The sequence below is a fragment of the Salvelinus alpinus genome, chromosome 6 (genome assembly GCF_045679555.1).
Source record: "Salvelinus alpinus chromosome 6, SLU_Salpinus.1, whole genome shotgun sequence".
NCBI lineage: Eukaryota > Metazoa > Chordata > Actinopteri > Salmoniformes > Salmonidae > Salvelinus > Salvelinus alpinus.
The window spans coordinates 90148510-90166455 of record NC_092091.1 but is presented as its reverse complement, the minus strand read 5'-3'; the positions used below and the strand labels follow the sequence as shown (position 1 = coordinate 90166455).

Below are 17946 nucleotides of genomic sequence, written 5' to 3'. Positions count from 1 at the left end.
AGGTCTGGGCTTTATGACGTGGTAACCCTACTCACTGAGTGGTTCATCCTTCAGGTCTAGGCTTTATGACGTGGTAACCCTACTCTCTGAGTAGTTCATCCTTCATGTCTAGGCTTTATGACGTGGTAACCCTACTCACTGAGTAGTTCATTCATCCTTCAGGTCTGGGCTCAAATACGCCTTGCAAAGACATTTTGTTGGCTGTCCGGTGCTCTTCAACTTGCCTTGATTGAATCCCAGCCTGTGTATTTGTTGTTGTAGTCCTCACACCATAATCAGACTATTTTTAATGAACACTTTACTACATGTGATGCTGCTGAATATAAAATCATGTTTTTGTATACACAGTACCAGTCAAAAGTTTGGACACACCTCATTCCAGGGTTTTTCTTTATTGTTTTAATTTTCTACATTGTAGAATAATAGTGAAGACATCAAAACGGTGAAATAACACATATGGAATCACGTAGTAACCAAAAAAGTGTTAAACAAATCAAAATATATTTTATATTGGAGATTCTACAAAGAAGCCACCCTTTGCCTTGATGACAGCTTTGCACACTCTTGGTATTCTCTCAACCAGCTTCATGGGGTAGTCACCTGGAATGCATTTCAATTAACAGGTGTGTCTTGTTAAAAGTTCATTTGTGGAATTTATTTCCTTCTTATAGTGTTTTAAAGCTTCTGATAGGCTAATTGACATACTTTGAGTCAATTGAAGGTGTGTCTGTGGATGTATTTCAAGGCCTACCTTCAAACTCAGTGCCTTTTTGCTTGACATCATGGGAAAATCAAAAGAAATCAGCCAAGACCTCGGAAAAAAGATTGTAGACCTCAACAAGTCTGGTTCATCCTTGGGAGCAGTTTCCAAACGCCTGAAGGTACCACGTTCATCTATACAAACAATAGTACGCAAGTATAAACACCATGGGACCACGCAGCCGGCATACCGCTCAGGAAGGAGACGTGTTCTGTCTCCTAGAGATTAATGGACTTTGGTGTGAAAAGTACAAATCAATCCCAGAACAACAGCAAAGGACCTTGTGAAGATGCTGGAGGAAACAGGTACAAAAGTATCTATATCCACAGTAAAACGAGTCCTATATCGACATAACCTGAAGGCCGCTCAGCAAGGAAGAAGCCACTGCTCCAAAACTGCCAACAAAAAGCCAGACTACGGTTTGCATCTGCAAATGGGGACAAAGATCGTACTTTTTGGAGAAATGTCCTCTGGTCTGATGAAACAAAAATAGAACTGTTTGGTCATAATGACCATCGTTTGGAGGAAAAAGGGGGAAGCTTGCAAGTCGAAGAACACCATCCCATCCATGAAGTACGGGGGTGGCAGCATCATGTTGTGGGGGTGCTTTGCTGCAAAAGGGACTGGTGCACTTCACAAAATAGATGGCATCATGAGGAGGGAAAATGATGTGGATATATTGAAGCAACATCTCATGTCAGGAAGTTAAAGCTTGGTCGCAAATGGGTCTTTCAAATGGACAATGACCCCAAGCATGCTTCCAAAGTTGTGGCAAAATGGCTTATGGACAACAAAGTCAAGGTATTGGAGTGGCCATCACAAAGCCCTGACCTCAATCCTATAGAAATTTGTAGCAGAACTGAAAAAGCTTGTGCAAGCAAGGAGGCCTACAAACCTGACTCTGTCAAGAGGAATGGGCCAAAATTCACCCAACTTATTGTGGGAAGCTTGTGGAAGGCTACCCGAAACAATTGACCCAAGTTAAACAATTTAAAGGCAATGCTAGCAAATACTAATTGAGTGTATGTAAACTTCTGACCCACTGGCAAAGTGATGAAAGCTGAAATAAATCATTCTGACATTTCACATTCTTAAAATATAGTGGTGATCCTAACTGACCTAAGACAGGGACTTTTAACTAGGATTAAATGTCAGGAATTGTGAAAAACTGAGTTTAAATATATTTGGCTAAGGTGTATGTAAACTTCCGACTTCAACGGTAAGTTCATTAGAGTTAACTGCACCTCAGATTGCAGCCCAAATAAATGCTTCACAGAGTTCAAGTAACAGACACATCTCAACTGTGTGAATCAGGCCTTCAGGGTCAAATTACTGCAAAGAAACCACTACTAAAGGACACCAATAAGAAGAAGAGACTTGCTTGGGCCAAGAAACACGAGCAAGGGACATTAGACCAGTGGAAATCGGTCCTTTGGTATGATGAGTCCAAATGTAAGATTTTTGGATCCAACCGCCGTGTCTCTGTGAGCTGCAGAGTAGGTGAACGGATGATCTCCGCATGTGTGGTTCCCACCGTGAAGCATGGAGGAGGAGGTGTGATGGTGCTTTGCTGGTGACACTGTCTGATGTATTTAGAATTCAAGACACACTTAACTAGCATGGCTACCACAGTATTCTACAGCGATACACCATCCCATCTGGTTTGCGCTTAGTGGGACTATCATTTGTTTTTCAACAGGGCAATGACCCAAAACAGACCTCCAGGCTGTGTAAGGGCTATTTGACCCGAGAAGGAGAGGGATTGAGTGCTGCATCAGATGACCTAGCCTCCACAATCACCTGACCTCAACCCAATTGAGATGAGCTGGACCGCAGAGTGAAGGAAAAGCAGCCAACAAGTGCTCAGCATATGTGGGAACTCCTTCACGACTGTTGGAAAAGCATTCCAGGTGAAGCTGGTTGAGAGAATGCCTAGAGTTTGCAAAGCTGTCATCAAGGCAAAGGGTGGCTAAATATAATACAAGTTCATAAATAATCTCTTGGAAAACAAAGCAGTTACTATTTACAAGAAAACACTCAAATCATTAGAGAGAGAGAGAGAGAGAGAGGCGTGTTCTCCTCCAGCTCCATCAGCCTGTCCTGTCTCCTCTGGGCGTTTTGTCCTCCAGCTCCATCAGCCTGTCCTGTCTCCTCTGGGCGTGTTCTCCTCCAGCTCCATCAGCCTGTCCTGTCTCCTCTGGGCGTGTTCTGCCGCTACTCTCTGAGCCGTCTCTGAGGCTGTGATGTCTATGTGGGCGTATGTGGTGGAGCCCCCTACTGGACAGGAAGACCAACAACAACAACCAGTTACTACGCCATCATGGGTCCTCTACTAGAACATAAAAACCAGTCTCCTGATCATCCTGTCCTTCTCCTGAAGTGTTTGTCTTGCACACTTTGCTTATAACAAACCTTAAATCCATGACGGGTAGTGTGCGAGTGTACACTTTGGGAGAAGGGTGGTGTAATCGGGACACACAATAGAAATATACACATCCAATGGCTTTGAGCAGGTTCTATGTTTCCTCGTAGGAGATTATTACAGTACAAGAAAATGGCTTTGAGCAGGTATCAACCATTATAGTGTCTGTTCCCAACAGTAGGTATTACATTCAACCATTACAGTGTCTGTTCCCAACAGTAGTTATTACATTCAACCATTATAGTGTCTGTTCCCAACAGTAGTTATTACATTCAACCATTACAGTGTCTGTTCCCAACAGTAGTTATTACATTCAACCATTATAGTGTCTGTTCCCAACAGTAGTTATTACATTCAACCATTACAGTGTCTGTTCCCAACAGTAGGTATTACATTCAACCATTACAGTGTCTGTTCCCAACAGTAGGTATTACATTCAACCATTACGGTGTCTGTTCCCAACAGTAGGTATTACATTCAACCATTATAGTGTCTGTTCCCAACAGTAGGTATTACATTCAACCATTATAGTGTCTGTTCCCAACAGTAGGTATTACATTCAACCATTACAGTGTCTGTTCCCAACAGTAGGTATTACATTCAACCATTATAGTGTCTGTTCCCAACAGTAGGTATTACATTCAACCATTACAGTGTCTGTTCACAACAGTAGTTATTACATTCAACCATTATAGTGTCTGTTCCCAACAGCAGGTATTACATTCAACCATTATAGTGTCTGTTCCCAACAGTAGGTATTACATTCAACCATTATAGTGTCTGTTCCTAACAGCAGGTATTACATTCAACCATTATAGTGTCTGTTCCCAACAGTAGGTATTACATTCAACCATTATAGTGTCTGTTCCCAACAGCAGGTATTACATTCAACCTTAGGTTATAAACATGTCCTATTGAACCATTATAGTGATGTGTCCCCAACAGCAGGTATTATATTAAACTTTTGGTTATAAACATGTCCTATTGAACCATTATAGTGATTTGTCCCCAACAGCAGGTATTACATTAAACTTTAGTATTGTATTATATTCATATTATATTGTAGGACAGTAGATCTCCAGGAAGAGGGTTGGACTGATAACCTACAGGACAGTAGATCTCCAGGAAGAGGGTTGGTCTGATAATCTACAGGACGGTAGATCTCCAGGAAGAGGGTTGGACTGATAACCTACAGGACAGTAGATCTCCAGGAAGAGGGTTGGTCTGATAATCTACAGGACGGTAGATCTCCAGGAAGAGGGTTGGGACTGATAACCTACAGGACAGTAGATCTCCAGGAGGAGGGTTGGACTGATAACCTACAGGACAGTAGATCTCCGGGAAGAGGGTTGGACTGAGAATCTACAGGACAGTAGATCTCCGAGAAGAGGGTTGGACTGAAAACCTACAGGACAGTAGATCTCCAGGAAGAGGGTTGGACTGAGAACCTACAGGACAGTAGATCTCCAGGAAGAGGGTTGGACTGAGAACCCACAGGACAGTAGATCTCCAGGAAGAGAGTTGGACTGAGAACCCACAGGACAGTAGATCTCCAGGAAGAGGGTTGGACTGAAAACCTACAGGACAGTAGATCTCCAGGAAGAGGGTTGGACTGAGAACCTACAGGACAGTAGATCTCCAGGAAGAGGGTTGGACTGAGAACCCACAGGACAGTAGATCTCCAGGAAGAGGGTTGGACTGAGAACCTACAGGACAGTAGATCTCCAGGAAGAGGGTTGGACTGAGAACCTACAGGACAGTAGATCTCCAGGAAGAGGGTTGGACTGAGAACCTACAGGACAGTAGATCTCCAGGAAGAGGGTTGGACTGAGAACCTACAGGACAGTAGATCTCCAGGAAGAGGGTTGGACTGAGAACCTACAGGACAGTAGATCTCCAGGAAGAGGGTTGGTCTGAGAACCTACAGGACAGTAGATCTCCAGGAAGAGGGATGGACTGATAACCTACAGGACAGTAGATCTCCAGGAAGAGGGTTGGACTGAGAACCTACAGGACAGTAGATCTCCAGGAAGAGGGTTGGACTGAGAACCTACAGGACAGTAGATCTCCAGGAAGAGGGATGGACTGATAACCTACAGGACAGTAGATCTCCAGGAAGAGGGTTGGACTGATAACCTACAGGACAGTAGATCTCCAGGAAGAGGGTTGGACTGAACCTACAGGACAGTAGATCTCCAGGAAGAGGGTTGGACTGATAACCTACAGGACAGTAGATCTCCAGGAAGAGGGTTGGACTGATAACCTACAGGACAGTAGATCTCCAGGAAGAGGGTTGGACTGATAACCTACAGGACAGTATATCTCCAGGAAGAGGGTTGGACTGACCTGGACCAGACAATCCAGACAGTCTGAGCGTTGCTATAGTAGCAGTCTCTACATCATTCTACTGGGAAAACAACGCACAGCAATATCATCATCATTGGAAGTATCCCAAATAGAGCCCTGTTCTCTATATAGTGCACTACTGTTGATCAGAGCACCATGGTGGGCCCTGGTCTAAAGTAGCATACTATATAGGGAATAGGGTGTCATTTGAGACACCCATTTGCCCATTTGTATTTGATAACGCAGATGATTGTGTGCAGCGAGCCGATCGGTTAAATACATTCCTGTTTTCAGCAGGACGAGTTAATGAGTGATTTTCTACCAATTACACTCTGTTTCCATGGTGACCCATTGACAACGCTTCTCTCTGTGTGTGTGTGTGTGTGCGTGCGTGCGTGCGTGCGTGTGTGTGGCCGGACTCAGTCACTCTCTTCTCCCATAACTAAGCCTGTCTAAGTCTATAATTAATTTCCTCCAAACTACACAGAAGAGTTGAAGCCTCATAATCTTCTTGACACATGAGTCAAAACTTATTGGACGTATGAAGGACTTCAGGAAATGGGATGAGAAAGTCCCTTCAGACAGCTAGGAAACAGCACCCTATCCCCTGTCTAGTGTTAAAGGACCCATAGGGCTCTGGTCTAAAGTAGTGCACTACTTAGGGAATAGGGTGCCATTTGGGATACCAGATAGAGACTGAGAGCAAGACTTGAGCTAAGGGACAACAGACCAGCCAAACCTGCCAGTCAGCCAAACCTGCCAGCCAACCTGCCAGCCAGCCAAACCTGCCTGCCAACCTGCCAGCCAGCCAACCTGCCAGCCAGACAACCTGCCAGCCAGCCAGCCAACCTGCTTGCCAACCAACCAACCTGCCAGCCAAACCAGTCAGCCAACCTGCCAGCCAAACCAGTCAGCCAACCTGCCAGCCAACCTGCCAGCCAAACCAGTCAGCAAACCTGGCAACCAACCTGCCAACCAACCTGCCAACCAACCTGCCAGCCAAACCAGCCAGCCAACCAACCTGCCAGCCAAACCAGTCAGCCAACCTGCCAGCCAACCTGCCAACCAACCTGCCAGCCAACCTGCCAACCAACCTGCCAGCCAAACCAGTCAGCCAACCTGCCAGCCAACCTGCCAGCCAAACCTGGCAACCAACCTGCCAGCCAACCTGCCAACCAACCTGCCAGCCAACCAGCCAAACCTGCCAACCAACCTGCCAGCCAGCCAACCAACCTGCCAGCCAAACCAGTCAGCCAACCTGGCAACCAACCTGCCAGCCAACCTGCCAGCCAACCAGCCAAACCTGCCAACCTGCCAGCCAACCTGCCAACCAACCTGCCAGCCAACCAGCCAAACCTGCCAACCTGCCAGCCAGAAAAACACTTGAGCCAACATGGAGAGCCGTAAACACTGAGACATCTATCTAAAATGGCTATCTGAGAGGGGTTGGTGTTCTTACTGGGTCTGCGCAGCTGCAAAGGGTTACCCCTCGCTGCAGTGGTGTTGGTGGAAACTGTCCCACCGTAGGGCTCCGGCTGTAGATCCAGCTCCATGTAGAGCAGCTCTCTGCCAGCTCTGTTCGCTTTAGCCGCAGGGCTAACGGGGATGTTGACGTAGTTCACACTGGGGTCGGCGTGGTGATGGCGACGTCTGTCCAGGACTGATGACATCATCGTGGTGGAAGCATCCGGAGGAAACTTAAAGAATCTCCCTGGGAGAATGACAGAGAGTCAGTCAGACAGACAGACACTCCCTGGGAGAATGACAGAGAGTCAGTCAGACAGACCCTGGGAGAATGATAGAGAGTCAGTCAGTCAGACAGACACTCCCTGGGAGAATGATAGAGAGTCAGTCAGACAGACAGACACTCCCTGGGAGAATGACAGAGAGTCAGACAGACAGACAGACACTCCCTGGGAGGATGACAGAGAGTCAGACAGACAGACAGACACTCCCTGGGAGAATGACAGAGAGTCAGACAGACAGACAGACACTCCCTGGGAGAATGACAGAGAGTCAGACAGACACTCCCTGGGAGAATGACAGAGAGTCAGACAGACAGACAGACACTCCCTGGGAGAATGACAGAGAGTCAGACAGACAGACAGACACTCCCTGGGAGAATGACAGAGAGTCAGACAGACAGACAGACACTCCCTGGGAGAATGACAGAGAGTCAGACAGACAGACAGTCACTCCCTGGGAGATTGACAGAGAGTCAGTCAGACAGACAGACACTCCCTGGGAGAATGACAGAGAGTCAGACAGACAGACAGACACTCCCTGGGAGAATGACAGAGAGTCAGACAGACAGACAGACACTCCCTGGGAGAATGACAGAGAGTCAGTCAGACAGACAGTCACTCCCTGGGAGAATGACAGAGAGTCAGACAGACAGACAGTCACTCCCTGGGAGAATGACAGAGAGTCAGTCAGACAGACAGACACTCCCTGGGAGAATGACAGAGAGTCAGACAGACACTCCCTGGGAGAATGACAGAGAGTCAGTCAGACAGACAGTCACTCCCTGGGAGAATGACAGAGTCAGACAGACAGACAGTCACTCCCTGGGAGAACGACAGAGAGTCAGACAGACAGACAGTCACTCCCTGGGAGAATGACAGAGAGTCAGACAGACAGACAGTCACTCCCTGTGAGAATGACAGAGAGTCAGTCAGACAGAAAGACAAACCTTGTAGATCATGTCATGTTAGTAAAAAATATATAAAATAACAATAACCAGGATGCATTGCTCTCACCACCAGAGACTGCGGTCTGTCTGCTTGGCGCCATCGTGCCGGGGGAAGGTGGGGGTGAATAGGAGGGTTCTAGAGGGTGAGAGAGGCCCGCCTCACCCCGCCCCACCTCTCTACACTGGGGGGGTGGATCTGAGAGAAGTAGGCCAGATTTCAAAGTTAACACCAACAGGATAATGAATATAGAGAGACCCTTTAGTCCTGTTATAATGTTACCATTAGAATAATGGTGTAAATACACAGACAGACAGACAAAGACAAACAGCCAGATGCACACAGACAAAGACAGACAGACCTGGTGTTGGAGAAAGTCCTGAATGTGAAGGGCTGATTGTCTAAAATGGAACAGAAAGAGAAAAATATTAGACAATACATAATACTACAATACATTATACTACACAACATTATACTACAATACATTATACTACACAACATAATACTACAATACATTATATAATAATACATTATACTACAATACATTATACTACAATACATTTTACTACACCACATTATACTACAATACATTATACTACAATACATTATACTACACCACACCACATTATACTACAATACATTATACTATAATACATTATACTACACCACACTATACTACACCATATTATACTACAATACATTATACTACACAACATTATACTACAATACATTATACTACACAACATAATACTACAATACATTATATAATAATACATTATACTACAATACATTTTACTACACCACATTATACTACAATACATTATACTACAATACATTATACTACACCACACCACATTATACTACAATACATTATACTACACCACACTATACTACACCATATTATACTACAATACATTATACAATAATAAATTATACTACAACATATTATACTACAACACACCACATTATACTAGAATACATTATACTACAATACATTATACAATATTACATTATACTACAATACATTATACTACAACATATTATACTACAACACACCACATTATACTACAATACATTATACAATATTACATTATCCTACAATACATTATACTACAATACATTATACTACAACACATTACACTACAACACATTATACTACACCACATTATACTACACCACATTACACTATAATACATTATACTAAAATACATTATACTACAACACATTATACTACAACATATTATACTACAACATATTATACGACAACATATTATATTACAACACATTATACTACAACACATTATACTACACCACATTATACTACAACACATTATACTATAATACATTATACTACAACACATTATACTACAACACATTATACTACAACACATTATACTACAATACATTATACTACAACACATTATACTAAACCACATTATACTACAACATATTATACTACAACATATTATACGACAACATATTATATTACAACACATTATACTACAACACATTATACTACAACACATTATACTACACCACATTATACTACAACACATTATACTACAATACATTATACTACAACACATTATACTAAACCACATTATACTACAACATATTATACTACAACATATTATACGACAACATATTATATTACAACACATTATACTACAACACATTATACTACAACACATTATACTACAACACACCACATTATACTACAACATATTATACGACAACATATTATATTACAACACATTATACTACAACACATTATACTACAACACATTATACTACAACATATTATACTACAACACATTATACTACAAAATATTATACTACACCACATTATACTACAACACATTATACTATAATACAACACATTATACTACAACACATTATACTACACCACATTATACTACAATACATTATACTACACCACATTACACTATAATACATTATACTACAATACAATATACTACAACACATTATACTACACCACATTATACTCCACCACATTATACTACACCACATTACACTATAATACATTATACTATAATACATTATACTACACCACATTATACTACAACACATTATACTACAAAATATTATACTACACCACATTATACTACAACACATTATACTATAATACAACACATTATACTACAACACATTATACTACACCACATTATACTACAATACATTATACTACACCACATTACACTATAATACATTATACTACAATACAATATACTACAACACATTATACTACACCACATTATACTCCACCACATTATACTACACCACATTACACTATAATACATTATACTACACCACATTATACTACAACACATTATACTATAATACATTATACTACAATACATTATACTACACCACATTATACTACAATACATTATACTACAATACATTATACTATAATACATTATACTACACCACATTATACTACAATGCATTATACTACAATACATTATACTACACCACATTATACTATAATACATTATACTACACCACATTATACTACAACACATTATACTATAATACATTATACTACAATACATTAATACTACAACACATTATACTACACCACATTACACTATAATACATTATACTACACCACATTATACTATAATACATTATACTATAATACATTATACTACACCACATTATACTACAACACATTATACTATAATACATTATACTACAATACATTATACTACAACACATTATACTACACCACATTACACTATAATACATTATACTATAATACATTATACTACACCACATTACACTATAATACATTATACTACAATTTATTATACTATAATACATTATACTACAACACATTATACTATAATACATTATACTACAATACATTATACTACAACACATTATACTACACCACATTATACTATAATACATTATACTATAACACATTACACTACACCACATTACACTATAATACATTATACTACAATTTATTATACTATAATACATTATACTACACCACATTATACTACAATACATTATACTACAATACATTATACTACACCACATTACACTATAATACTTTATACTACACCACATTATACTATAATACATTATACTATAATACATTATACTACACCACATTATACTACAACACATTATACTATAATACATTATACTACACCACATTACACTATAATACATTACATTATACTATAATACATTATACTACAATACATTATACTACAACACATTATACTACACCACATTATACTACACCACATTATACTATAATACATTATACTATAATACATTATACTACAATACATTATACTACAACACATTATACTACACCACATTATACTACAATACATTACACTATAATACATTATACTACACCACATTATACTACAACACATTATACTATAATACATTATACTACAATACATTATACTACAACACATTATACTACACCACATTATACTACAATACATTACACTATAATACATTATACTACAACACATTATACTATAATACATTATACTACAATACATTATACTACAACACATTATACTAGAATACATTACACTATAACACATTATACTACAATACATTATACTACAACACATTATACTAGAATACATTACACTATAACACATTACACTACACCACATTACACTATAATACATTATACTATAATACATTATACCACACCACACGCTCTCTCCCTCTCTCTTCTCTCTTTCTTCAGGTGATTGTCTGATTTGGTTATTATAAACCCACGGCATTGCTTTTCTTTAATCAGTTGTTTTCTATTGACAACACACTGAGTTGGACAAGTTGTCGTTGATTACACACACGGTGAGGTGTGAGGACTGCTAACCTGATTAGCACGGTGAGGTGTGAGGACTGCTAACCTGATTAGCACGGTGAGGTGTGAGGACTGCTAACCTGATTAGCACGGTGAGGTGTGAGGACTGCTAACCTGATTAGCACGGTGAGGCGTGAGGACTGCTAACCTGATTAGCACGGTGAGGTGTGAGGACTGCTAACCTGATTAGCACGGTGAGGTGTGATGACTGTTAACCTGATTAGCACGGTGAGGTGTGATGACTGTTAACCTGATTAGCACGGTGAGGTGTGATGACTGTTAACCTGATTAGCACGGTGAGGTGTGATGACTGTTAACCTGATTAGCACAGTGAGGTGTGATGACTGTTAACCTGATTAGCACGGTGAGGTGTGATGACTGTTAACCTGATTAGCACGGTGAGGTGTGATGGCTGTTAACCTGATTAGCACGGTGAGGTGTGATGACTGTTAACCTGATTAGCACAGTGAGGTGTGATGACTGTTAACCTGATTAGCACGGTGAGGTGTGAGGACTGTAAACCTGATTAGCACGGTGAGGTGTGAGGACTGTTAACCTGATTAGCACGGTGAGGTGTGAGGACTGTTAACCTGATTAGCACGGTGAGGTGTGAGGACTGTTAACCTGATTAGCACTGTGAGGTGTGAGGACTGTTAACCTGATTAGCACGGTGAGGTGTGATGACTGTTAACCTGATTAGCACGGTGAGGTGTGATGGCTGTTAACCTGATTAGCACGGTGAGGTGTGATGACTGTTAACCTGATTAGCACAGTGAGGTGTGATGACTGTTAACCTGATTAGCACGGTGAGGTGTGAGGACTGTTAACCTGATTAGCACGGTGAGGTGTGAGGACTGTTAACCTGATTAGCACGGTGAGGTGTGAGGACTGTTAACCTGATTAGCACGGTGAGGTGTGAGGACTGCTAATCTAATGAGTTCTCCGTGCTCAGCAGATGGAGGAGGGAACACACTGCGTTACTGCGTTCCAAACCGAACCCTATTCCCTATTAAAGTGCACTACTTCCAACCAGGACCGTAGGTACTATATAAGGAATACGGTTGCATTTGGGACACAGAGGCGTTGTCTGGTCAGAGGCGCATTGGGGAAGGTTAAAGATGTGAAAAGAAAAGGCAAAGAAATGAATGGTAAGATGTTGTTGTTGGAACAATACATGATCGTTACTATGGTTAAATTGGTGGGTGAATATTTCACACTTCCACGCTCACAGCAGAGATGAAAGAGGACCCTTTCAATAACATAATAATATATTCCACTTGGCAGCAGATTTTATTCAAAGCAACTTACAGTCATGCTGCATATATTTTACATATGGCTGGCCCCGGGACCAAGCTCTACCAATTGATCCACACAGGACAACTACTAACATACTGACTACACCAAGCTCTATGCTCTACCAACTGATCCATACAGGATAACTACTATCATACTGACTACACCAAGCTCTACCAACTGATCCATACAGGATAACAACTAACATACTGACTACACCAAGCTCTATGCTCTACCTACTGATCCATACAGGATAACTACTAACATACTGACTACACCAAGCTCTATGCTCTACCAACTGATCCATACAGGACAACTACTAACATACTGACTACACCAAGCTCTATGCTCTACCCACTGGTCCATACAGGATAACTACTAACATACTGACTACACCAAGCTCTACCAACTGATCCATACAGGACAACTACTAACATACTGACTACACCAAGCTCTATGCTCTACCAACTGGTCCATACAGGACCACTACTAACATACTGACTACACCAAGCTCTATGCTCTACCAACTGGTCCATACAGGATAACTACTAACATACTGACTACACCAAGCTCTATGCTCTACCAACTGATCCATACAGGACAACTACTAACATACTGACTACACCAAGCTCTATGCTCTACCTACTGATCCATACAGGATAACTTCTAACATACTGACTACACCAAGCTCTATGCTCTACCCACTGATCCATACAGGACAACTACTAACATACTGACTACACCAAGCTCTATGCTCTACCAACTGATCCATACAGGATAACTACTAACATACTGACTACACCAAGCTCTACCAACTGATCCATATAGGATAACTACTAACATACTGACTACACCAAGCTCTACCAACTGATCCATACAGGACAACTACTAACATACTGACTACACCAAGCTCTATGCTCTACCTACTGATCCATACAGGATAACTTCTAACATACTGACTACACCAAGCTCTATGCTCTACCCACTGATCCATACAGGACAACTACTAACATACTGACTACACCAAGCTCTATGCTCTACCAACTGATCCATACAGGATAACTACTAACATACTGACTACACCAAGCTCTACCAACTGATCCATATAGGATAACTACTAACATACTGACTACACCAAGCTCTACCAACTGATCCATACAGGATAACTACTAACATACTGACTACACCAAGCTCTACCAACTGATCCATATAGGATAACTACTAACATACTGACTACACCAAGCTCTACCAACTGATCCATACAGGATAACTACTAACATACTGACTACACCAAGCTCTACCAACTGATCCATATAGGATAACTACTAACATACTGACTACACCAAGCTCTATGCTCTACCCACTGATCCATACAGGATAACTACTAACATACTGACTACACCAAGCTCTATGCTCTACCCACTGATCCATACAGGATAACTACTAACATACTGACTACACCAAGCTCTATGCTCTACCAACTGATCCATACAGGACAACTACTAACATACTGACTACACCAAGCTCTACCAACTGATCCATACAGGATAACTACTAACATACTGACTACACCAAGCTCTACCAACTGATCCATACAGGACAACTACTAACATACTGACTACACCAAGCTCTATGCTCTACCCACTGATCCATACAGGATAACTACTAACATACTGACTACACCAAGCTCTACCAACTGATCCATACAGGATAACTACTAACATACTGACTACACCAAGCTCTACCAACTGATCCATACAGGATAACTACTAACATACTGACTACACCAAGCTCTACCAACTGATCCATACAGGATAACTACTAACATACTGACTACACCAAGCTCTACCAACTGATCCATACAGGATAACTACTAACATACTGACTACACCAAGCTCTATGCTCTACCACCTGATCCATACAGGATAACTACTAACATACTGACTACACCAAGCTCTATGCTCTACCAACTGATCCATACAGGACAACTACTAACATACTGACTACACCAAGCTCTACCAACTGATCCATACAGGATAACTACTAACATACTGACTACACCAAGCTCTATGCTCTACCAACTGATCCATACAGGACAACTACTAACATACTGACTACACCAAGCTCTATGCTCTACCACCTGATCCATACAGGATAACTACTAACATACTGACTACACCAAGCTCTATGCTCTACCACCTGATCCATACAGGATAACTACTAACATACTGACTACACCAAGCTCTATGCTCTACCAACTGATCCATACAGGATAACTACTAACATACTGACTACACCATTCGCGTCGTGTGCGTGAGCCTATGCAAAATAAACGTTCACATACATGTTATTCAATCATTGCACCCACACCGTTCGCTGCGTAGCCTGGCGTTAATATAGAACTTGGTTCTATTTGTGACGCTTGACGCTCTGCAAGTCCCACCTCTCCCGTCTCCTCATTGGTTTAGAGGAGCAGATACCCATGTGGGTGATTGGAAGATGAGCTGAGGTCCACACTCCAGTCCAGTTGGTGGTGGTAATACACCTTTACAGTTGGTTTGCCAACCTGACATATAAAATCCACAGAAGAAGAAGACTGAACTAGGAGAGATTACTAGAAGGAGTATATGTGGAGGAGTATATCTGTCTATAGTAAAGCCCTGTTCTGGGGCCTGACCTCCCAGGCCCACCCATGGCTGCGTCCCTTGCCCAGTCATGTGAAATCCATAAATTAGGGTCTAATGAATGTATTTAAATGGACTGATTTCCTTATATGAACTGTAACTCAGTAAAACTGTTGCCTTTATATTTGTGTTCAGTATAGGTTTCCCCTGTTCCCTGAGTAGAGAACACACGATTTTCTGTGACTCAAAATGGGTCGATATTCTACAAAGATCCAGAAATAAAAGGACATTTCAGGTAAAATAACAACACAATGTTTATATCCCAGGACAAATTATCTAGCAACAGCAAGCTAGCTAGCTAAATGTCCATGAATGTTTATATCCCAGGACAAATTATCTAGCAACAGCAAGCTAGCTAGCTAAATGTCCATGAATGTTTATATCCCAGGATAAATTATCTAGCAACAGCAAGCTAGCTAGCTAAATGTCCATGAATGTTTATATCCCAGGATAAATTATCTAACAACAGCAAGCTAGCTAGCTAAATGTCCATGAATGTTTATATCCCAGGACAAATTATCTAGCAACAGCAAGCTAGCTAGCTAAATGTCCATGAATGTTTATATCCCAGGATAAATTATCTAACAACAGCAAGCTAGCTAGCTAAATGTCCATGAATGTTTATATCCCAGGACAAATTATCTAGCAACAGCAAGTTAGCTAGCTAAATGTCCATGAATGTTTATATCCCAGGATAAATTATCTAGCAACAGCAAGCTAGCTAGCTAAATGTCCATGAATGTTTATATCCCAGGATAAATTATCTAGCAACAGCAAGCTAGCTAGCTAAATGTCCATGAATGTTTATATCCCAGGACAAATTATCTAGCAACAGCAAGCTAGCTAGCTAAATGTCCATGAATGTTTATATCCCAGGATAAATTATCTAGCAACAGCAAGCTAGCTAGCTAAATGTCCATGAATGTTTATATCCCAGGACAAATTATCTAGCAACAGCAAGCTAGCTAGCTAAATGTCCATGAATGTTTATATCCCAGGACAAATTATCTAGCAACAGCAAGCTAGCTAGCTAAATGTCCATGAATGTTTATATCCCAGGATAAATTATCTAGCAACAGCAAGCTAGCTAGCTAAATGTCCATGAATGTTTATATCCCAGGACAAATTATCTAGCAACAGCAAGCTAGCTAGCTAAATGTCCATGAATGTTTATATCCCAGGACAAATTATCTAGCAACAGCAAGCTAGCTAGCTAAATGTCCATGAATGTTTATATGGCGTTTCGATCTGTCCCCAAATTAATATAGTTGGTTTTGATATATCTACCCTGTATTTCCTGATCGTGACTGCTGTATATCTACTCTGTATTTCCTGATCGTGTCTGGTGTATATCTACTCTGTATTTCCTGATCGTGTCTGGTGTATATCTACCCTGTATTTCCTGATCGTGACTGCTGTATATCTACTCTGTATTTCCTGATCGTGTCTGGTGTATATCTACCCTGTACTTCCTGATCCTGTCTGGTGTATATCTACCCTGTATTTCCTGATCCTGTCTGGTGTATATCTACCCTGTATTTCCTGATCGTGTCTGTTGTATATCTACCCTGTATTTCCTGATCGTGTCTGGTGTATATCTACCCTGTATTTCCTGATCGTGTCTGGTGTATATCTACCCTGTATTTCCTGATCGTGTCTGGTGTATATCTACTCTGTATTTCCTGATCGTGTCTGGTGTATATCTACTCTGTATTTCCTGATCCTGTCTGGTGTATATCTACTCTGTATTTCCTGATCGTGTCTGGTGTATATCTACTCTGTATTTCCTGATCGTGTCTGGTGTATATCTACTCTGTATTTCCTGATCCTGTCTGGTGTATATCTACCCTGTATTTCCTGATCGTGTCTGGTGTATA

At 41.0% G+C, this 17946-nt stretch overlaps 1 protein-coding gene across 1 annotated transcript in view; it reads right to left on the bottom strand.

Annotated features, from left to right (window-relative positions):
• Positions 1 to 384: 384 nt before the first annotated feature.
• LOC139579559 (protein Dok-7-like) overlaps positions 385 to 17946 on the bottom strand; it is a 58443-nt gene continuing 40881 nt past the window's right edge. Inside the window, exons 9-12 of the mRNA XM_071408307.1 lie at positions 8580 to 8619; positions 8288 to 8416; positions 6988 to 7239; positions 385 to 3037 (exon numbers count right to left, since the gene is read on the bottom strand). Coding sequence (XP_071264408.1) covers positions 2895 to 3037; positions 6988 to 7239; positions 8288 to 8416; positions 8580 to 8619 — 564 coding nt within the window. The 3' untranslated portion in view covers positions 385 to 2894. The remainder of the gene's footprint in view (positions 3038 to 6987; positions 7240 to 8287; positions 8417 to 8579; positions 8620 to 17946) is intronic.